At 46.6% G+C, this 18,275-nt stretch overlaps 1 protein-coding gene across 2 annotated transcripts in view; it reads right to left on the reverse strand.

Annotated features, from left to right (window-relative positions):
- Nucleotides 1-18,275, reverse strand: part of pepd (peptidase D) — a 46,207-nt gene that overhangs the window by 5,138 nt on the left and 22,794 nt on the right. For both annotated transcript variants that reach the window (XM_076995033.1, XM_076995034.1), the window contains exon 9: nt 14,217-14,263. In XM_076995033.1, the coding sequence (XP_076851148.1) occupies nt 14,217-14,263 (47 nt within the window). The remainder of the gene's footprint in view (nt 1-14,216; nt 14,264-18,275) is intronic.

Consider the following 18,275-nt stretch of genomic DNA (forward strand, 5'->3'; position numbering starts at 1 on the left):
ATTGGTAGACCTGCACATTCAGCCTTCCACTCTCCCACACTCTGATGGCTGTTAAACCAGAGATCAGATTCACTCTCATTATACGGCAGGGCAATGTGAAACAGGCAAGGGAGCTGGACTTTAAAGGTTTGTTTGAATCTAAAGACACTTTGTACCAACAGACACGGCGGGTTTAAACGTCCCTTTATCCCCCAGTCGGCGCACAAGAACGACGAAAGTCTACAGCACTGCTTGTTTCTAGATCGGAGTGTGTGTGTGTGTGTGTGTGTGTGTGTGTGTGTGTGTGTGTTTGTGTGTGTGTACCTGGTTGACTTAAGCAGTTGCATTCATTTAGAGTCCCTTTTATCCCTTGTTCATAATGTAACAATACTGGCCACTCTGAACGCACAAATATCAGACAATGACATCTGATGTGATGACACGATGTTTAACGTGCAGTAATGTTAGCGTGGTACAGTACAGCATGTGGTCCATTTTATCGTCTGTGTGGTGTGAAATAAAATGCTGTGATGAAGCAGCAATGTGTCTGTGAACACTCTCCTGTCAGCAGATACAAAACCACTCCGCTGATCTTAGCCACAAAAGAAATAAATTCATTAAAAAACAAATAAAAAATCACAACAGGAGGCACATTCACATTCAAAAGCCAACAAAGAGTAATTACATCATCAGTGCACTGGGGAGCAAGGAAAGGCACATAAGAAATAACACAGAGACGTTGTGCCTACACTTAACAACACAGAGACGTTGTCCCTACACTTAACAACACAGAGACGTTGTCCCTACACTTAACAACACAGAGACGTTGTGCCTACACTTAACAACACAGAGACGTTGTGCCTACACTTAACAACACAGAGACGTTGTCCCTACACTTAACAACACAGAGACGTTGTGCCTACACTTAACAACACAGAGACGTTGTCCCTACACTTAACAACACAGAGACGTTGTCCCTACACTTAACAACACAGAGACGTTGTCCCTACACTTAACAACACAGAGACGTTGTCCCTACACTTAACAACACAGAGACGTTGTCCCTACACTTAACAACACAGAGACGTTGTGCCTACACTTAACAACACAGAGACTCGGTGCCTACACTTAACAACACAGAGACGTTGTCCCTACACTTAACAACACAGAGACGTTGTGCCTACACTTAACAACACAGAGACGTTGTCCCTACACTTAACAACACAGAGACGTTGTCCCTACACTTAACAACACAGAGACGTTGTCCCTACACTTAACAACACAGAGACGTTGTCCCTACACTTAACAACACAGAGACGTTGTCCCTACACTTAACAACACAGAGACGTTGTGCCTACACTTAACAACACAGAGACGTTGTGCCTACACTTAACAACACAGAGACTCGGTGCCTACACTTAACAACACAGAGACGTTGTCCCTACACTTAACAACACAGAGACGTTGTGCCTACACTTAACAACACAGAGACGTTGTGCCTACACTTAACAACACAGAGACGTTGTGCCTACACTTAACAACACAGAGACGTTGTCCCTACACTTAACAACACAGAGACGTTGTGCCTACACTTAACAACACAGAGACGTTGTGCCTACACTTAACAACACAGAGACGTTGTCCCTACACTTAACAACACAGAGACTCGGTGCCTACACTTAACAACACAGAGACTCGGTGCCTACACTTAACACATTGACTCGATGCCTGCACTTAATAACACAGAGATGCGGTGCCTACACTTAACAACACAGAGATGCGGTGCCTACACTTAACAACACAGAGATGCGGTGCCTACACTTAACAACACAGAGATGCGGTGCCTACACTTAACAACACAGAGATGCGGTGCCTACATTTTACAACACAGAGACACGGTGCCTACACTTAACAACACAGAGACGTTGTGCCTACACTTAACAACACAGAGACGTTGTGCCTACACTTAACAACACAGAGACGTTGTGCCTACACTTAACAACACAGAGACGTTGTGCCTACACTTAACAACACAGAGACGTGGTGCCTACACTTAACAACACAGAGATGTGGTGCCTACACTTAACAACACAGAGATGTGGTGCCTACACTTAACAACACAGAGATGTGGTGCCTACACTTAACACAGAGACATGGCACCTAGACTTAATTAAACAGAGACGCAGTGCCTACACTTAATAACACAGATATGCGGTGGCTATACTCCGCTTACTGTGTGGAAATGAAGGCTGCTAACTCAAATGTTAATTTCCTTACTTAAACCACCCACGTATTCAGGAAGGCCGAGCACTACGTGAAGTGACACGCCTCATGCTGTAGGAAAGGCAACAGCCTGCAGTTCAGTATGGACGATGGTAAGAGGAAATAGAAAAGATCTCATGCTGCTCTCCGCCCAACGAGTGCCAGGCATCGATTAGCTCTCTTCACAGAAATGCAGAGAGCAGACGTTGGCAGCCCAAACACAACTCCTGCCCCTGAAGCATGAGGCTGAAGTAAGAAAACCTGCATAAAAGCTTCACACGTTTCCTGTGAAGGGAGCGCTCCGAGGGGCGTGGGGTTGGAAGTACGTGACAACGACCTGGTGTGCTATTGCAGCTATTTTATGCACTGAGATAAATGTCACCCTTGAATATAATTATAATGAATAACATACCAGCCAGCCACAGAAAGCGGGCTTTTCTTACATTTCTAGTTTAAAAAAAATGTTTTACCATTTAATAAAGGATTCACAACAACCACAAAAAATAAATAAAAGAAAAAAAATGGATACCAAACTTATCCAGGTAGAAGGGAGACACGTAGTCTTGTGTTACATGTGGTTGGCACCACCCATCCAGCCTGTGGAGGTAGTCTACGAAACATCTGCAGAACATCTATGAAACCTCTCATCCTGCTTCCCCCAGACATGGGTGTCCTTCGCCATAACACGGCAAACAGCTCCCCAGCTGGTCAGGAATTACCCTGCTCCCTTCTACTAATAACCAAGTTGCCTGCTATTAATAACCACACCCCCTCTATTAATAACCACACCCCCTCTATTAATAACCACACCCCTTCTATTAATAATCCTATGGTTGCTCAACAAGCAACATAATAGGAGCAGAACCGTGGCAGTGGCTGGAATAGACAGGGACGCTCACACACACACACACACACACACACACACACACACACACACACACACACACACACACACACACACACACACACACACACACACACACACACACACACCGCTATCACGGTCACCCTTCCTGATTAATGTCCCATCATGCGCCAGGGCAACTTCACAGCCCACAGCGACGCTTAGAAGTGCACCATCACTACCGGCCCACGGCGGTGAAAGAGGACAGCACATCTGTCCACTCCGCCAGGCGGCACAGTGGTGGAGGAGAGAGGTGGAGCGTCCACACCAGGGGGCTTTGTCACCCACACCACCGTCGTGGTCTTCCACAATTCTGTTCTGTGTGAGGACCGACCCATTATCCTGCGCATGCTTCAAAAAGCATAATGTCAGTCATCCACTCATCAGCCCAAACACCACCCATTAGCCCAAACCCCACCCATCAGCCCAAACCCCACCCATCAGCCCAAACCCCATCCATCAGCCCAAACCCCACCCATCATCCAAACCTTATGCATGTGCTGGACTGGACTTACTGAAGCATTATGGCATATTTTACGAGGTGAAATAATGCTATTATAATAATCCTCGAATCACGGGAAGTGTTGTTCAGCCCAGTGTTCACTGCGCTGCAGGTAATACTGCTCACACAACTGCAGGAATATTAAAAATCAATAGAATTTAACTGTCTATATTTCATGGTCCTTGAAATTGTCATTATTCTGATAATCATTCTTGATATATAATTATTATTACTACTGTGTGCAAAGAATGCCACTTCTAATTAGTTTTTTTCCCCCACAGTTTTCTCAGGAATCAGTAACTCAGACGTAGGTTGGCTCTGACCTTCACTGAAAGAGCGTCTGACTCACTGCTGTGGAGAGACGAGACCCTTCAATCGGAAGTAGCCAGGTCGCTGGCCCTGGGGCCTCGGCGGTCCTCCCACACCCTCTCTAATGGGCTGGCCCCGGCCCTGACCGTATGTTTGCCTTCTAAATGAAAGTGCTCCTTCCTGACTGGCATGTGCTTAATAACAGAGAGCAAACGACGAAATCTGCCAGATGGTGTGAAAGGAGGGGAGGCTAGAGTCCTTAATCCAACCACGATCCGGATCCACCTTTTCAGTAGGATTAAACCACATTTTCTTGCCAGTGAATGCAGCCCGTCATCGCTGGGATTTTCCTTTATGGAGTAAAAGGCGATGCATTCTGATCATATTTCATCAGGACTTATCCTCCTGCCAGCTTTATTCAAGATGGATACGGTTCCAAATCCATGTGCCACAGACAAGTCCTGCCTTGTTCTGAGATTGGATCCTGACGGCGGCGTCTGTAATGACGCTGCCTCACCAGTCCTGAGCACATGTTTGTGTGTCCCTCAAATTCACTCAAATTCAGGCGCCATCAGAGCTCGAATGGGCAGAGTAAGCCAACTCCAAGCGCCAGAAAGCACTGACTTTTCCTGGCGAGATCTGACCCACAGCCACTTTCAGGAACCAGGGAGAGCGTAGCAGCGGTGGTTATGTCTGGGTCCGGCCCAGGAAGATATCGCTCCTGCCTGCATGAGGGTTCTGGCCATAGGCAGAGAGCTATGATCTTCGCAGCACCCAGAACTCATCTTCGCCTGGGACAGAGCCGCGTCAGAGGCCTGGTGGGCCGGCACGGTGAGAGAGAACTCCACGAGGCTCCAGCGCACTGGGCTGACAGAGGCTCAGAGCCCCGGGGTGCAGAGCAGGTCAGGACATGGATGCCTGCAATCCCCTGGCCCGGCATCACAACAGAAGCTGTCTGGAGCCTCACTTTCTTGCTCTCTGTATGTGCTCCTCTGTTGCTCTCTCTCTTTCTCTCCCTCTCTTTTCCTTCTGCGCTACTTCCAAGCCCTTCCATTCTTCCAACTCTTTCTTTTCCCTCCTGTCACTTCTCCTTCTCTCCAATACCTATGTCCTCCAAGGGTGACAAAAAGTACTCAGACTGCGCCCAAAGCATTCGTCAGCACCTCAAAGCCCTGGCCCCTCAAAGCCCTGGCCCCTCAACTCAATCCCCTGAAAATATGCATTTTAAAAGGCAGCTTTACAGGACGCCTTCGTGTTCAGGTAAACCGCAACTGAAGCAAATTACGGCTGGTGCTAAAACAAGCGCAGCAGGTTCCTGGAAGAGTGGGGGCCCGTGGCAAGGGCGCAAGAGAAGGCAACTAGTGAGGAGAATCCAACACAGCCGAGGAGAAGGCGTGCAGGCGGATAAATCAGAATAGCTCCTGAAATTGGAGCCCACTTACTAGAACAGGCTGAAGATACACAGAGAAGCCTGTTTACGGGATGCAGACCTATATCTGGAGGCACCATGCTGAAATGGCCTTTTATAGGACAGGCACGCCAGAGGCACTTTCTGGACAGACACGTGTCTGACTAAAGCAGCTTTTTTGCATCTTTTATCAGTTCGGTCCAGCACGTTCGGCACAGTCACACCAGGGTCCAGTGTGAAGCTTTATCCTGCAAGGCTGGAGATGGTTCGTCTCTGCTGCTAATGTCAACCGTAGCCATCGCTCCATCCTGACAGACAAAGAGACAGCACAGAGCTGCGTCCGTATGGGAGACACAGTGTATAGAGATAGAGTGTAAAAGAAGCATTCAATCAGAAGATGCTGGGTTAGACAGCAGCACAGGGAAGGTCATAGTCACACATGCCTAAATGTCTGAAGTCACACTGCCGGCTGGCCATCGTGGCACAGTGTGGATAGGGTAGAACGGCATGGCTATGGTATGAACCAAAATATTTGGACACGTATAACTCTAAAATAGTCACAAAGTGCATCTCACAATGCTTTTAAACTTAAAAGATGGCAAAAGGAGCTGTTTGGGCATCATGACTGGACAGCACTGTTAGAACTGTCTAACTCTGCGTAAGCACACGCTTGTACATAAATGGACATATAGGGAAAGAAAAAAGGACATAAGGCAGATGTACTTGAGTACAGTACCAAGGCCAGCGGCCAAAAAGTAGAGTGTAATTAGTAATGGTCTTAGTTAGCAGGAAATCTCTTTGGAACACACGGCAGTATGAAGAGATAAGGTCCATCAGAGAGGATTTTACCAGTGCAATGTTTCCATTTCAAAGACACTTGCAGTTCAAAGCTCCCCAAACAGATAATAGTGACCTTGGTTTTCGTTGATTAAAGCCTTGCGAAAGGCGGCTACTTCTTTCCGTGAGAGCGCTGGTCCTGCAGGGCTTTGAGCAGTCTTCATCTTTCTCCCTCTTCCAGCTTCACCAGGAATTCACAAAAGAAAAAATGAAAAGAAGTTTGATGCATTTGTGCTTCATAAGGAGTTGCCCATTTTCTATTTAGTACCAGGACCAGGACTAGCATCAGGACCAGCACCAGAACCAGGACCAGCACCAGGAGCATCTTATTCACATTCCCTCCTGCCAGGTGGCATCGCGGAGAGAAGCAAGCAGTGGGGAGTTTGTTAATCACAAGGGAAAAATGAGCAGCTCACGGCATGGCTAAGGCAGAACCCGTCTGGATACGAGAGACTTTCTGGACAATCACGGAGGAGCAGGTCAGCTGTGCACAAGCTCCGCAATTCAGCAGGTGTTACTGGGACAAATCTAGTGTTGGAAACAGCAGAAAGGAATAGAGAGTTGAAACCATATGGACTGAAGCTTCTAACACAGAACAGGCCTCAAAGCAGCCAATCAGGATCAAGTTGAAACAAGCCTGATGACTCTGGGGTGGCACATCAAGAGGTAAAAACTTCATACACAGAAAATCCCATCATGGCTAAATCTCGTTGCAGTTGCGCACTACACAGAGCACAGTACAGACTCTCAGCTGACTTTCAGACCTTCTCCATGACTGTAAGGTTGAGCACTGGAAAGAAAACGCACAAAGTCACATAGATCAGAGTTTTATACAGACCACATCATTCAGAGAGAGGTGCTCACACCCGAGCGTGACACAGAGTGCGTGATCTCTGGGAGGACGTCCCCTAGGTTACACGTTGGGGAAGTAACAGGGGAGTTTATGGATGTTGACTGTGAACCCAGTGGGAGGAGGAACAAGATGAAAAACATAAACAAAAACAAAACCCAGAAAACAAGAAGTGGGTAAATCTCACATGGGTTTGGATCTGTTTCTTAAACCACGCCACCAACCCCACTACAAAGCTACATCAAAAACTGACAACTACCCCCTCCTCCTGGAATATTTTTTTGACACCATCTCTAGTGTGATGGCAGACATTTACATACCCCTCAAAGCTCCGAATCACAGAGTCCCTCTCCCCTCCGCTCCCCTCCCCATCCGACTCTACAGACGTCAGGCCCAGCCAAAGCTGTGTGAATCAAAAGCACGAGAGGCTGGAGCTGTTATCTGTCCCCGATTCTCCCCGCCTCTGCCCCGCGCCCCCTCCCTAACCTCAACCCTCGCCGGGCTGCGGGATCTGCGGCTTTGAAGTCACGGCCGCCGGCAGCGTTGCGAGCACTGCGCCTCCTCATTAAAACCTCTAGCAGCTTCTGATCACGACTGCGTGTGCGAGAGGCGTGTGTGGGAGGGGCACGCAGAGCGATAGGACCATGCAAGCGGGGGGGTGGGGGTCACAGTCCTTACAGCTTGTCTGGGGCTCAATAAACGGGCAACAGAACTTCCAGCCAACTTCACCTTGCTACACCACACATGTATGGAGTAGCATGTGTGAACACTCCATGAGACACTCCATTGTCCAAACACCCTTGCATTATAGAGAGCATCATCTGAAATATTAGGCATGATTAATAAATCTGATCTGAGGACAGTGTGCATACCCACAATCAGATCTGCTGCAGGTCACATGGGTGAAGGTGTATGCAGCATATTCACAACTAATTGTGCGATTTCAGTTTGGCGTTTCATCTTGTCTTCCTGGCTCCCCTGTCACCTGTGCGTGCTATTTATAACTTGTAACCATAACAACAGCTGTATTTCTTTACTAATCCCTGTCAGTTCAAGGTTTTTTGCTGCTTGTGGGAGGAAGAACATGTTTACGAGGCTTTGTCAGGGTCCCCGTGCAGTACAAACACCACAAAGGAAAACTGGAACCTCAAAGAAAACTACATCATGCACAGCAATGTGGTTGAGACGTGACATTTAATGAACAAATAAAAACAAAAAGTTAACTCGTCGCAGGAAGTGTGACATAGAGAACATAACAAAATTAAAAAGCAACACTTAAAAAAAAGGTTTGTAATATCTGTATGTCAACCAACCAATAAACATGGCTGATTTCAAAGCAGCTGTCCTCTAAAAAGTTAGTTACACCACACACCATGCCCACCTCACACTGTACACATCACACACCACACACTGTAAACATCACACACCATACCCACCACACACTGTACATGCCACACACTGTACACACTTGCTGGGTGGGCATCCCTCAGCCTGATACCAGAACACCGTTAAATGTCAAATGCGGGCGTTCGGAATAAAGGCCTGGTGTGAGATCATGAGTAAAGGTCTGGGGGTGTGACACCACATGCATCAGCTACTCAACTACATCAGCTGCCCCCGCATCTCAGTCACCTACACCAGACAGGTGCAACCTCCCCTGCAAATGGCTGACGTTCTTGGAGGTGGTTATTGCCACCAACCTGACTTCACTTGCTCAATCAGCTGGTCCCTGCCTTCAAACAGCTGGTCAGGGTTACCTCCTGTCTGGCTGGAATGACAACCTGCAGTCAAGCAAATAAGGAGGACTTCTTCTCTGTGGCAATAGGTAACAGAGGCAGCGAGAGCTCACAGGGCGAGTGAACCCTGGTCACAGGAAGTGACATGGAACATGGGTCACAGCAAGTCTGCCAGGGCTAGCAAGGGTTCAGTCATCATCAGGGCAACACACCAATGAGAGCCCAGTTTCCTCCAAACGTGTTGATGCAGTCATACATTAGCTGGCCCAAGCTCCCTTAGAGACCAATCCTTTGACCATGGTACATGGCTTTCTTGCAGCAACCGAGAATGTAGAATCATTGTGTGATGACCTTTAACCTTTTCAAAGGGGTTATGGGACATGTTGGTCTGAATGGCTGACAACGGTTACCTGGAATCAGGATTATCCAGTCATTTCTAAGCAATCTTGTGGAAAAAGCAAAAAAATATGTTTGCACTGTCAACATGCAAGGGTTTTGATTTATAAGCTTAATCCCTTATCTTATGAAAAGTTCAGTTTTTCATCAAAAAATAATTTAGGGCACCCAGGGATTATTTTAAAAGGCACAATCTGCAAATGCTGGTGCATGTAAGAGGAAGAGCCAATCACAATAAGGCAAAGGGGGATTAAGATTGTATTTGTCATGCAAACTCTTCCTTCAGATCAGCAGTAGCTCAGGACAAATCACTCAGAACTTTTCAAATGCCATACCCACCACACTCACACTAATTAATTTGTTACTGCATGGCCAGAATTGGATGAAACCCCTTCATAGATTATATCTAATTCTAGATAACCACAGATAATATTGCCTGGAAGCTAGCTAGCACCAGCAGCTTGGATATGCAGTAAACCTCCAAGCTTATTAATAAGAACAGCAGCACAGTGCATCACAATGGTGATGTGCATTATTCTCAGAGCCATAAATCCACATAAGCCCATTGCTGCATGCTTACAAGACTATATTTAGCTCCGTCATATCTAAATACCATGCCAAGAGCAATGAGTCACATTGTACGTGGCCTTCCAACAGAGAGCACAAACACGCTGAAACAAACTGGAGTCTGTTAGGACATGGAGGTAAAATGCCAAAAAAAGTTGATCGGGCAATTTGCCAAAACGACTCCTCATGAAACTCCCAGCAGTGCTGCCAGATAAGAGATCACTGTAGACACCGAGTACAAAACACTGGAACTTTTAGCCTTGGGTTTCATCCAAGTACTTGGAGCTTCAGATGCCTCCTTTTTTCTGTTCAACTCCAAATCTCTTGAATTTGTCTTCTAAATTGTTTCTAACACCACAATTACATACATTTTTGTGAACATATGTATGCTATGGAGCATCAATATATGTACAAAATATACTGTATCATACTCGCATAATGATACAATTTTATACTTTTACCATCTTTACCATGGAAACTTTGCTAGATTAAATGATGTACCAACACCCGTAATACCACGTTGAAGACACCATCACTACCTGAGGTCATTTTTGCTGAGATAACACAGATAACTCCAAATTGTTGAAATCTTTGATGACCATCGCAGACTATTGTTAGTCGTGTCTCATGTGAACGGGTAGTACTGAAGGTATGGACAGCCATTTGAATGCAACTGAATTTGACCTCTTGACAACTATAATGCAGTACTGCACACTGCCCCTTTCATTACTGTTAATTACATTTCAAACAAGTCGGCAGGAAAAATCTCTGAATCTTCCCAAATCACATGAAGAAAGCTTAGATGCCTACCTTTCCTATCAACCTAGCAATCGCGCTGGGAAGACAAAGAGTTTCCCTCCTTTTCTCCTACCATTGCTAGTGTCCTCAATCACACAACAGCAATCAGGCTTGTAGCGTCCTCTCTCAGGAAAACATGAAGGAATTCTGAAGGAATCATCTTGTGTGAATGGGGACAGATGTACTAATGAGAGCTTGCTGACTAATAAGATCATTAGCTGGACAATGGATATTATGCTCTTCTGGACTCCTGAGTAACATGACGGAGATGTTCTAAAAGTGACTGAACTTGTTGACCAGATCAGAGTGTCATGTCTGGGGTGACCTGCTCGAGTGTCCGGTCTGAGGTAACCTGCTCAAATGTCCTGTCTGGGGTAAACTGCTCAAGTGTCCTGTATGGGGTAACCTGCTCAAGTATCCTGTCTGGGGTAACCTGCTCAAGTGTCCTGTCTTGTCCTTCTGAAGATTTGTCATATGGCCTCTGTATGCAAAAACCAGCAGCCATTAAAATTCAGAGCCAACGTTGACTTTTCTATGACCACCATTTTTGGTCAAAGGGGCATCCTCCATGAACCAGTGGGAGAGTGAAGAGATTCTGTGTATACCACAGATGGCCAAGATCTCCATATAAGAGTATGTGGAATATGTTGGTTTGTAAGTGCTCACATCTCTGAGTAGTTGTGGAGATCAGTGGAATGTGCAGAGCTCCAGAAGATCTCCAGGACACCTGAGTGACACTTCACTGCTCTTTCAGCGCAAAGGGTTCATAGTAGAGGACAATGTGACGGTAGAAGGTTTTTTTTTTTCTTTGTTCAGAATAACTTTTTAAGGCTTTATAGCATGTTATTGAACATTCAAAGGAACTACAATCACCCCAAATGTGCTTCATTCTGTGCAGCAGAGAGAATGTGGACAGCGTCTGGCGTTTGGCTCAAGTGTGTCACAGTAAAGACTATCTGTCAAAACCAGGCGGCGCCTCTCCGTGCCTCAACTCCAAATACAGCCGGCTGAAGCTACACCCTGTGCTGCAGTGAACAGGCGCATAAGAAATAAGAGTCAGATGTACAGTCAGAGCGACGTGTCTGGTGAGAGAGAGGAGGTGCAGTGCTACCTCTGCCCTGCTGCCTCAACAGGACTAGGAATAAGAGCCGTTTTTAGGATGTGATGGCAAAAATACATCAACAAAGGTACTTTTCCCACCCTGGGCCTGCAGAGTTGATCCTTCACACAGTGGCATCCCATGGCATCTGTGACCCCGCTCCCTGTCAGCTTAAAACGCTGTGTAATGACTAAAGAGCCACTGTCTGAAACTGCTGACTATACGCAGCACTGAATACACACACATACGTGTGTGTGCACCACTCATTCACACGCCCATACACTTGCCCCTTTCACACACACACACACACACACGCTGCAATAGAAGCCTTGAGTACTTGTATTTCTTGCCCTGCACTGCATTATAATAAAATAATTACAAGCGCTGTTGACTGCTGAGATGCTCTTCCTCAGTGTTCACGCACTGCAGCAAAACTCAATTAACAGGCACCCGACATGCTTCCTGGAGCAACGTGAGGATTCCCTGAAGACAACACATGCTATAGCCATTAATGCATAGTCAATGACAGCATCCACAATCAATCAGTGCAGTCATTGGTAGTCACTCCAAATGAGCTTTCAACAACATGCTCTCCTACTCCATCCCCTTGGTCCAGCCCATGTGACCCCATGTCAAACTCTTCCGTATCGCAGGACCTTTGAAGACTCGTTACAGCAAAGTGAATATTACTAGGTTCTAGAACTGTCTAAAGGGAGGAACAGTTAGGACGGCGCCGGTGGTGCTGCTGGGCCTTCGTCCCCAGAATGGTGCTGTGTCCAGATCACTGTGTCCACTGTGTCTCAGTGTGCACAGAGAGGTTGTGCATGGCTCACTTCTGTGTGACAAACAGTCAAGTAAGTCGCGTAAAAAGCGCTTTGTGACACATATGTTGTGAAAAGCGCTATACAAATATATTTGATTTGATTCGATTCAATCTTTAACATTTCAATAAAACACATTCATACTGTGTGTTCTGTATTATATGATGTCTTAGTTATTGCAGATGCCCTTTTTGCTTTTATATCATAACCGATTGCACTGTAAGTCTACAAACCCCTGCAGATGTGAAAGCAGCAAGCCACCATGGGCCTTGCTGAAGCTTTGAGCAATGAGGGGGTCAACCCCTATTGAAGCTTGAAGGATTGAAGACCACCCCTAATAAAGGTTTAAGCAAAAAGATCAACCCCTTCTGAAGGTTTGAGGAATGATGCGTTTAGGCCCTACTGAAGGTTTGAGGAATTATGCATTTAGGCTCTACTGAAGATCATGACTTCATTTCACATGTGAAACAATCAATTCCAAGCGGAATAATGCAGTTCGAATGTGACTGGTGCTCTCATTCCACCTCCCACCACCTCCCACTGAGGGCTTCAGTGATCCTTCATGATTCATGGCAGCGATATGAATGTTTCTGGAAGTTCTTAGCAGACTGCATGAGTAGCTCCTACATCATGCCGTGTGAGCAGAGCTGAATGCTGCATGTGTGAACTGATCCAAATCCCGGGCAGACGTGCAGACAGGCACACTCACTGAAGATCAGGAGCATTTACAAACGTGTGTGACATACGTGTTTGCCATGAGTAACCTTGCATTCATTGCTGTCCATACACAGACACAAAAATGTAACATACCTGAACATATACAAACCCAAAATACACACACACACACACACACACACACACACACACACACACACACACACACACACACACACACACACACACACACACACCGCAGCCACCACAGCTGAAAACATTGCACATTCAAATCCCTCTGTGACCTTTCAAGGCCTTGCAGAGAGCAACTGAACTGAAATACAGAATCAGAGCAGCACAGAAGTGAAAGTCCTGAAGAACCCGTGTTCTGGCCCACTCTAGGGCGCTGATGGAGAATGAGGTCGTGGTAGGAAACGCATCATACATCAAAGCTGCAGGGTCAACCTCAGGTCACACTTCAAAAGGCAGGCGCTGCTGGACTGTGGCTGGCTGCCCTTTTAACTGCCCCCTGTGCAGCTCGACGGAACACCACGTGCGTCCAGGGAGGCTTTCACCGCCTCCCTACTGATGAGCAGATGAGGAGGTGAACTTTCCAGCAGAACACAGAAACTCATCGGAGCCCTCACGCCAAATGAAGAGAACGGAAGAGGAAGAAAGAAGGGAAAAAAAGAAAGAGCAGAAGAGAAAAGGGATAAAGGTGGAAAACAGGAGGACACAGAAGAAAGTACTAAGACAAAATAGGAAGGATTAAGAGTGATGTACTGAGAGTGATGTACTGAGAGTGATGTACTGAGAGTTATGTACTGACAGATCCAGAGACAAATGGGGGGGCCTTTCAACCGTAAAACACGTGAATATCACTGACAAGTTCACACCTCACATTATCAAACACACACACACACACACACACACACACACACACACACACACACACACACACACACACACACACACACACACACACACACACACACAAAAGTTTTTCATCACTTGTGTTCTGGGGTGATGGTGTGTGTTAGTAATTAAGCTCATCAAACATGTTAAAGGTTCTCTTTCAGCTGGGATTCTCTTACCTTTCCATTTCATATTCTTTTTGGCCAGGCTTGATATGCTTCATGATCTGGTGGAGAGAGAGGGATAAACAAATGAACAAACAAACAAGTGAAGGTGTGGCTGTGCCCTGCCGAATCAGGCCCCACCCCCAGTGCTCCCGTGTGGTTTGGCTTGCAGACAAAGGTTTACGCTACGCCACTTTAGGCTACGCTACGTCACCTTATAGCAGCTGAGGGCTGGAGTGCTTGTTTCCAGGTCAGTTGGGGTGGGGGTAATGATGACCTAATGGGCCGAATTACACACCATTTACTCGACTGGGGAGAGCGGAGGAAAGAAGATAGAGAAAGAGGGATGGATGGAGAGGGAGAGAGAGAGAGAGAGAGAGAGGGATGGAGGGAGGGAGTGTGTGTGGTTTTTGGCTACTGTATGGTCGTTGATTATGTGAAGAGTGCGACAGGTCACTGGCAACACACACACTGTGCTGGTCCTGCAGATCAGCGTGGACCTGGATGGAGCTGAGGGCTCACTGCACGTGTGCGACAAAGACAAACAGGGTCGGCGCTGAAACAGCTGGCCTCCAGGGGGGCCACTGCAGGCCGTGGAGCTGGCGCCAGGCCCTGGAGCTCAGGGGATTCAGGACTCCACCCTCCTCCACCCTCCTCCACCCTCAGAGGCTCCGAGGCACTGGGAGCAGGGATGTGCCTTGATAAATAAGGTGACCTGCTGGTAAGGAAAAAGTGTACACCAGTGTGTGTGTGTGTGTATAATATATATAGGAGAAGAAGAGAGGGAGAGAGAGGCAGAGAGGAAGACAGAGAGGGAGGGAGAGAGAGAGAGGGGGAGAGAGACAGAGAGGGGGAGGGAAAGAGCCAGAGAGAGTACTGCTCTTCCTGACAATCTAATGCGGCCAGAGGAGCGTTGTGGTCTCAAGGGAAGCTCCAGAGTTGTGCTGGAGTAGAACTGGGCCGGGCCGGGCCGGGCAGCGGGGGACATGGCTGCTGGGGTTGGAGGCCCGTGGTGGGGTCCGGGTGAGCAGGTGCGGCGGGGCTGATTTAATGAAACCCCCAGAGAGCACTGGGAGCGAGCTCAGAGAAGGGACCCGCGCTGCTCAGGAGAAGGGCCCCACGTTGCCATGGTGACATTCAGTTCACCGAGATGACAGGACCCAGCAATGAGGAAGAGCCATAGAGTGTCATAGTGTGAAATTCTCTAAGAACAGTGTGTGTGTGTGTGTGTGTGTGTGTGTGTGTGTGTGTGGGGGGGGGGGGGGGGGGGGGGGGGGGGGTGTATGTTTGAATGCCATACATGGATAATGCATGGATAAATCAAGTAAGTACAATATTAAAGTTTTTTTTAAGCATGTTTCACAATAAAAAGTCTTCTGGAGGGTTTTGAACCAATGTGAGTAAGAGAGTCATCATTTTGTTCTGTTGTGTGTATTTAAAAAAACATTTTGAAGCCAGAATGTAAGTCAGTTTTGGAAACTGGTCTCATTCTCATTGTGAATGCTTTATTGTTTTGTGTGTGTAATTCTTTGTGGGTGTTTCTCATTGGGAAATGTTTTCTTTGCGAGTCAACTCCATATCTCACTACCACAGAAAGGCCATAAAACATATTCAAACAATCTGAGCCAGTTTAAAATCTGCACTTGAATGTGAATGCAACTGCTCCGCTTAGCTGCCCGTCTCTGTGCTTCTCTACGGCTACTGTTCACACGCTTTCACTAACTGCTCCTGATTAACTAAACCCTTCAATCACTTATTGTTGTTCAGTACTGCTTTATTGTTCTTTCAAGGTATCAGCACCGGTTCTTGTATTTAGCATTATTCTGGTTTAGTAACATCTTGAATTCTCTTCTTCAATGGTGTCTTTAATCTACTGTACAGGGAACATTCTCCGAGTAGATGACAAAGCACATTCAAGAGTCGCTCTAGATAAGAGTGTCTGCTATCTTAAATGTAAATGGTTTGCTCTCACGTTATCCCAACGTGGATATGATCAGAGAAGCGACAGAAAATGAGGTCATTCAGGATATACAAGACTGTCAGGACACACAGAGACACACGCCGGTGTCAGGACCATAATTGCGGCACCAATTTCTGCTTCCTTCTGGTTAGCTTTCAAGTCAAGTTCATTCTTTCGACCATGAACACTGGATGGACAGAGGTTCGGGGCTTAGACACTGGGTCTGATTACAACAAGGATGGTCTATAAATCTTCATTTAATAACAGTGCAGTGCAGACTCGCACTAATGCCTCCATAACTATTTCATTTCTTTTTTGGGCTTGAAAACGTGATCATATTTAGGATGCCTTTAGATCCACTTTCTACGGTTAAAGAAAAACTGTGTATTGTTCATCCCAGAGGAATGTCCCTCATTAAAGGTCCTAAAAGAATGGGAAGTGTTCTGGGTTCAGAAATCCATTTCAGAGGTTTAAAAAATGATGAACCTGGAGACCAGATCTGAGGGAAGCAAGAGGAACTGATTTGTAATGGACTCATTTCACAACATTTTAACAGCGTTCGGTGAGGCTTCATACCAGAGCTCAGGGAACGCTGTGGTCTGTGGTCTTTCCCATCAAAGCCATTTAGGAGATGACCGTCTGAGCAAAGCCAATGACGTCAGCGTGTCTGTGTCGAGCGGAGAGAGGACTAGCTTCCAAGAGTCCACACACCAGTATGGGGGCTTGGGCGACCACCAGGCCTATCTATGTGCAAACATGGATTTGGAGAACATGAGCTCAGACTCAGCCTGGAAGCGCATGCTAACGTGGATCAGAAGATTTGTTGTCGTCAATGTCTGGGTTACTGACAGTGGCTAAACACGTTTCACAGCTTTCAAAGTCTTTATTTAATCACATACGATGACTAGTTTTGGAATAAAATATTTTATTACCTATAACAACAACAATTTTCGCCTACACAAGGTCTCTGTTACAGAAGAGATGAAAGCTCAAAGAAAGCATAGAGATTCTGAAACCTCTCTTTACGTAACACGGCGTTATACAAGAGCGTTATAACACCAGTCTATGTTACACAAGGAGAAGTACTGTTACGTGAGCCAGTGCGTCTATTAAATGCATACTACACAGAGGGTGCATACTACACAGAGGTGTAAGCATGCAGCACAGCACTGTGATCAGACCCAGGGCGGTGTGCAGGGCGATGACTGTGTCCCTTTTACGCCAATATTGTACATCAACGCCCCAGTGGTTGCCCCAGTACATCAAGGCCCTGTTGTTCACCCCAGTACATCAACAGCCCAATGTTTGCCCCAGTACAACGCCCAGTTTCTGACTTTCTTTCCCATCTCTACACGCTACTTCTCACCCTCCTCAGAGAGAGTGATGTGGGGGATTTTGTATCTGCTGAGGATCTTTTCTACATCAGTTCACCACATTGTTTCATGGTGAAATATAGTCACTTGTATTCCTCAACCACAAACACAAATTTCTCATTTATATTTGTATATACACACAAGGTTAAAACCATTATCAGGGTTCCAGTTGTGCTAGTAGCCAATAGGAATGTGTGTGGAGTCCATGAAGAAGTGTAAGGTAAACCCGCTCTTCGATGGAGTAACATTTTAAAAAGCACAATGGTAATTGCTTCCAATTAAAGGAAACAGGAAGAAAAATGTGTCCCGTTTCCAGCTGTCTTGCCCATTCTAGTGCAAGACCGACTGTCACGCTTCGCTACATCACACAAACACTCGCACATTAAATCAACCCGACCAGCCGTTCAGGTCATGCTTGTAATTAAAAGCAAAATGCGTTTAAAGGTTACAGCAATTTTACAAAATCCTAATTAACAGCCAGCGTGTATTAAGGGTAGACAGCTGTAGCGCTAGTAAAAGCCCTATGTCTACATGCATTAAACAGCTCGGGTGGGACCACGCCCTCCTCCCCGAGGCGCACTGATGGTGCCAGCATTTTTATCATGCTCCCTGACTAGCGACGTCTAAGCAGGGATCCTAGCTTCCAGTGCGCTCCCCCAAGAGCTCCTCCACAGCTCCACAGTCATCTGAGCCCATACTACATTTCCTTCTCTCCACCCGCACCATCTAACTCTGCGTTGG

This window comes from Brachyhypopomus gauderio, chromosome 2 (assembly GCF_052324685.1).
Source record: "Brachyhypopomus gauderio isolate BG-103 chromosome 2, BGAUD_0.2, whole genome shotgun sequence".
Lineage (NCBI taxonomy): Eukaryota > Metazoa > Chordata > Actinopteri > Gymnotiformes > Hypopomidae > Brachyhypopomus > Brachyhypopomus gauderio.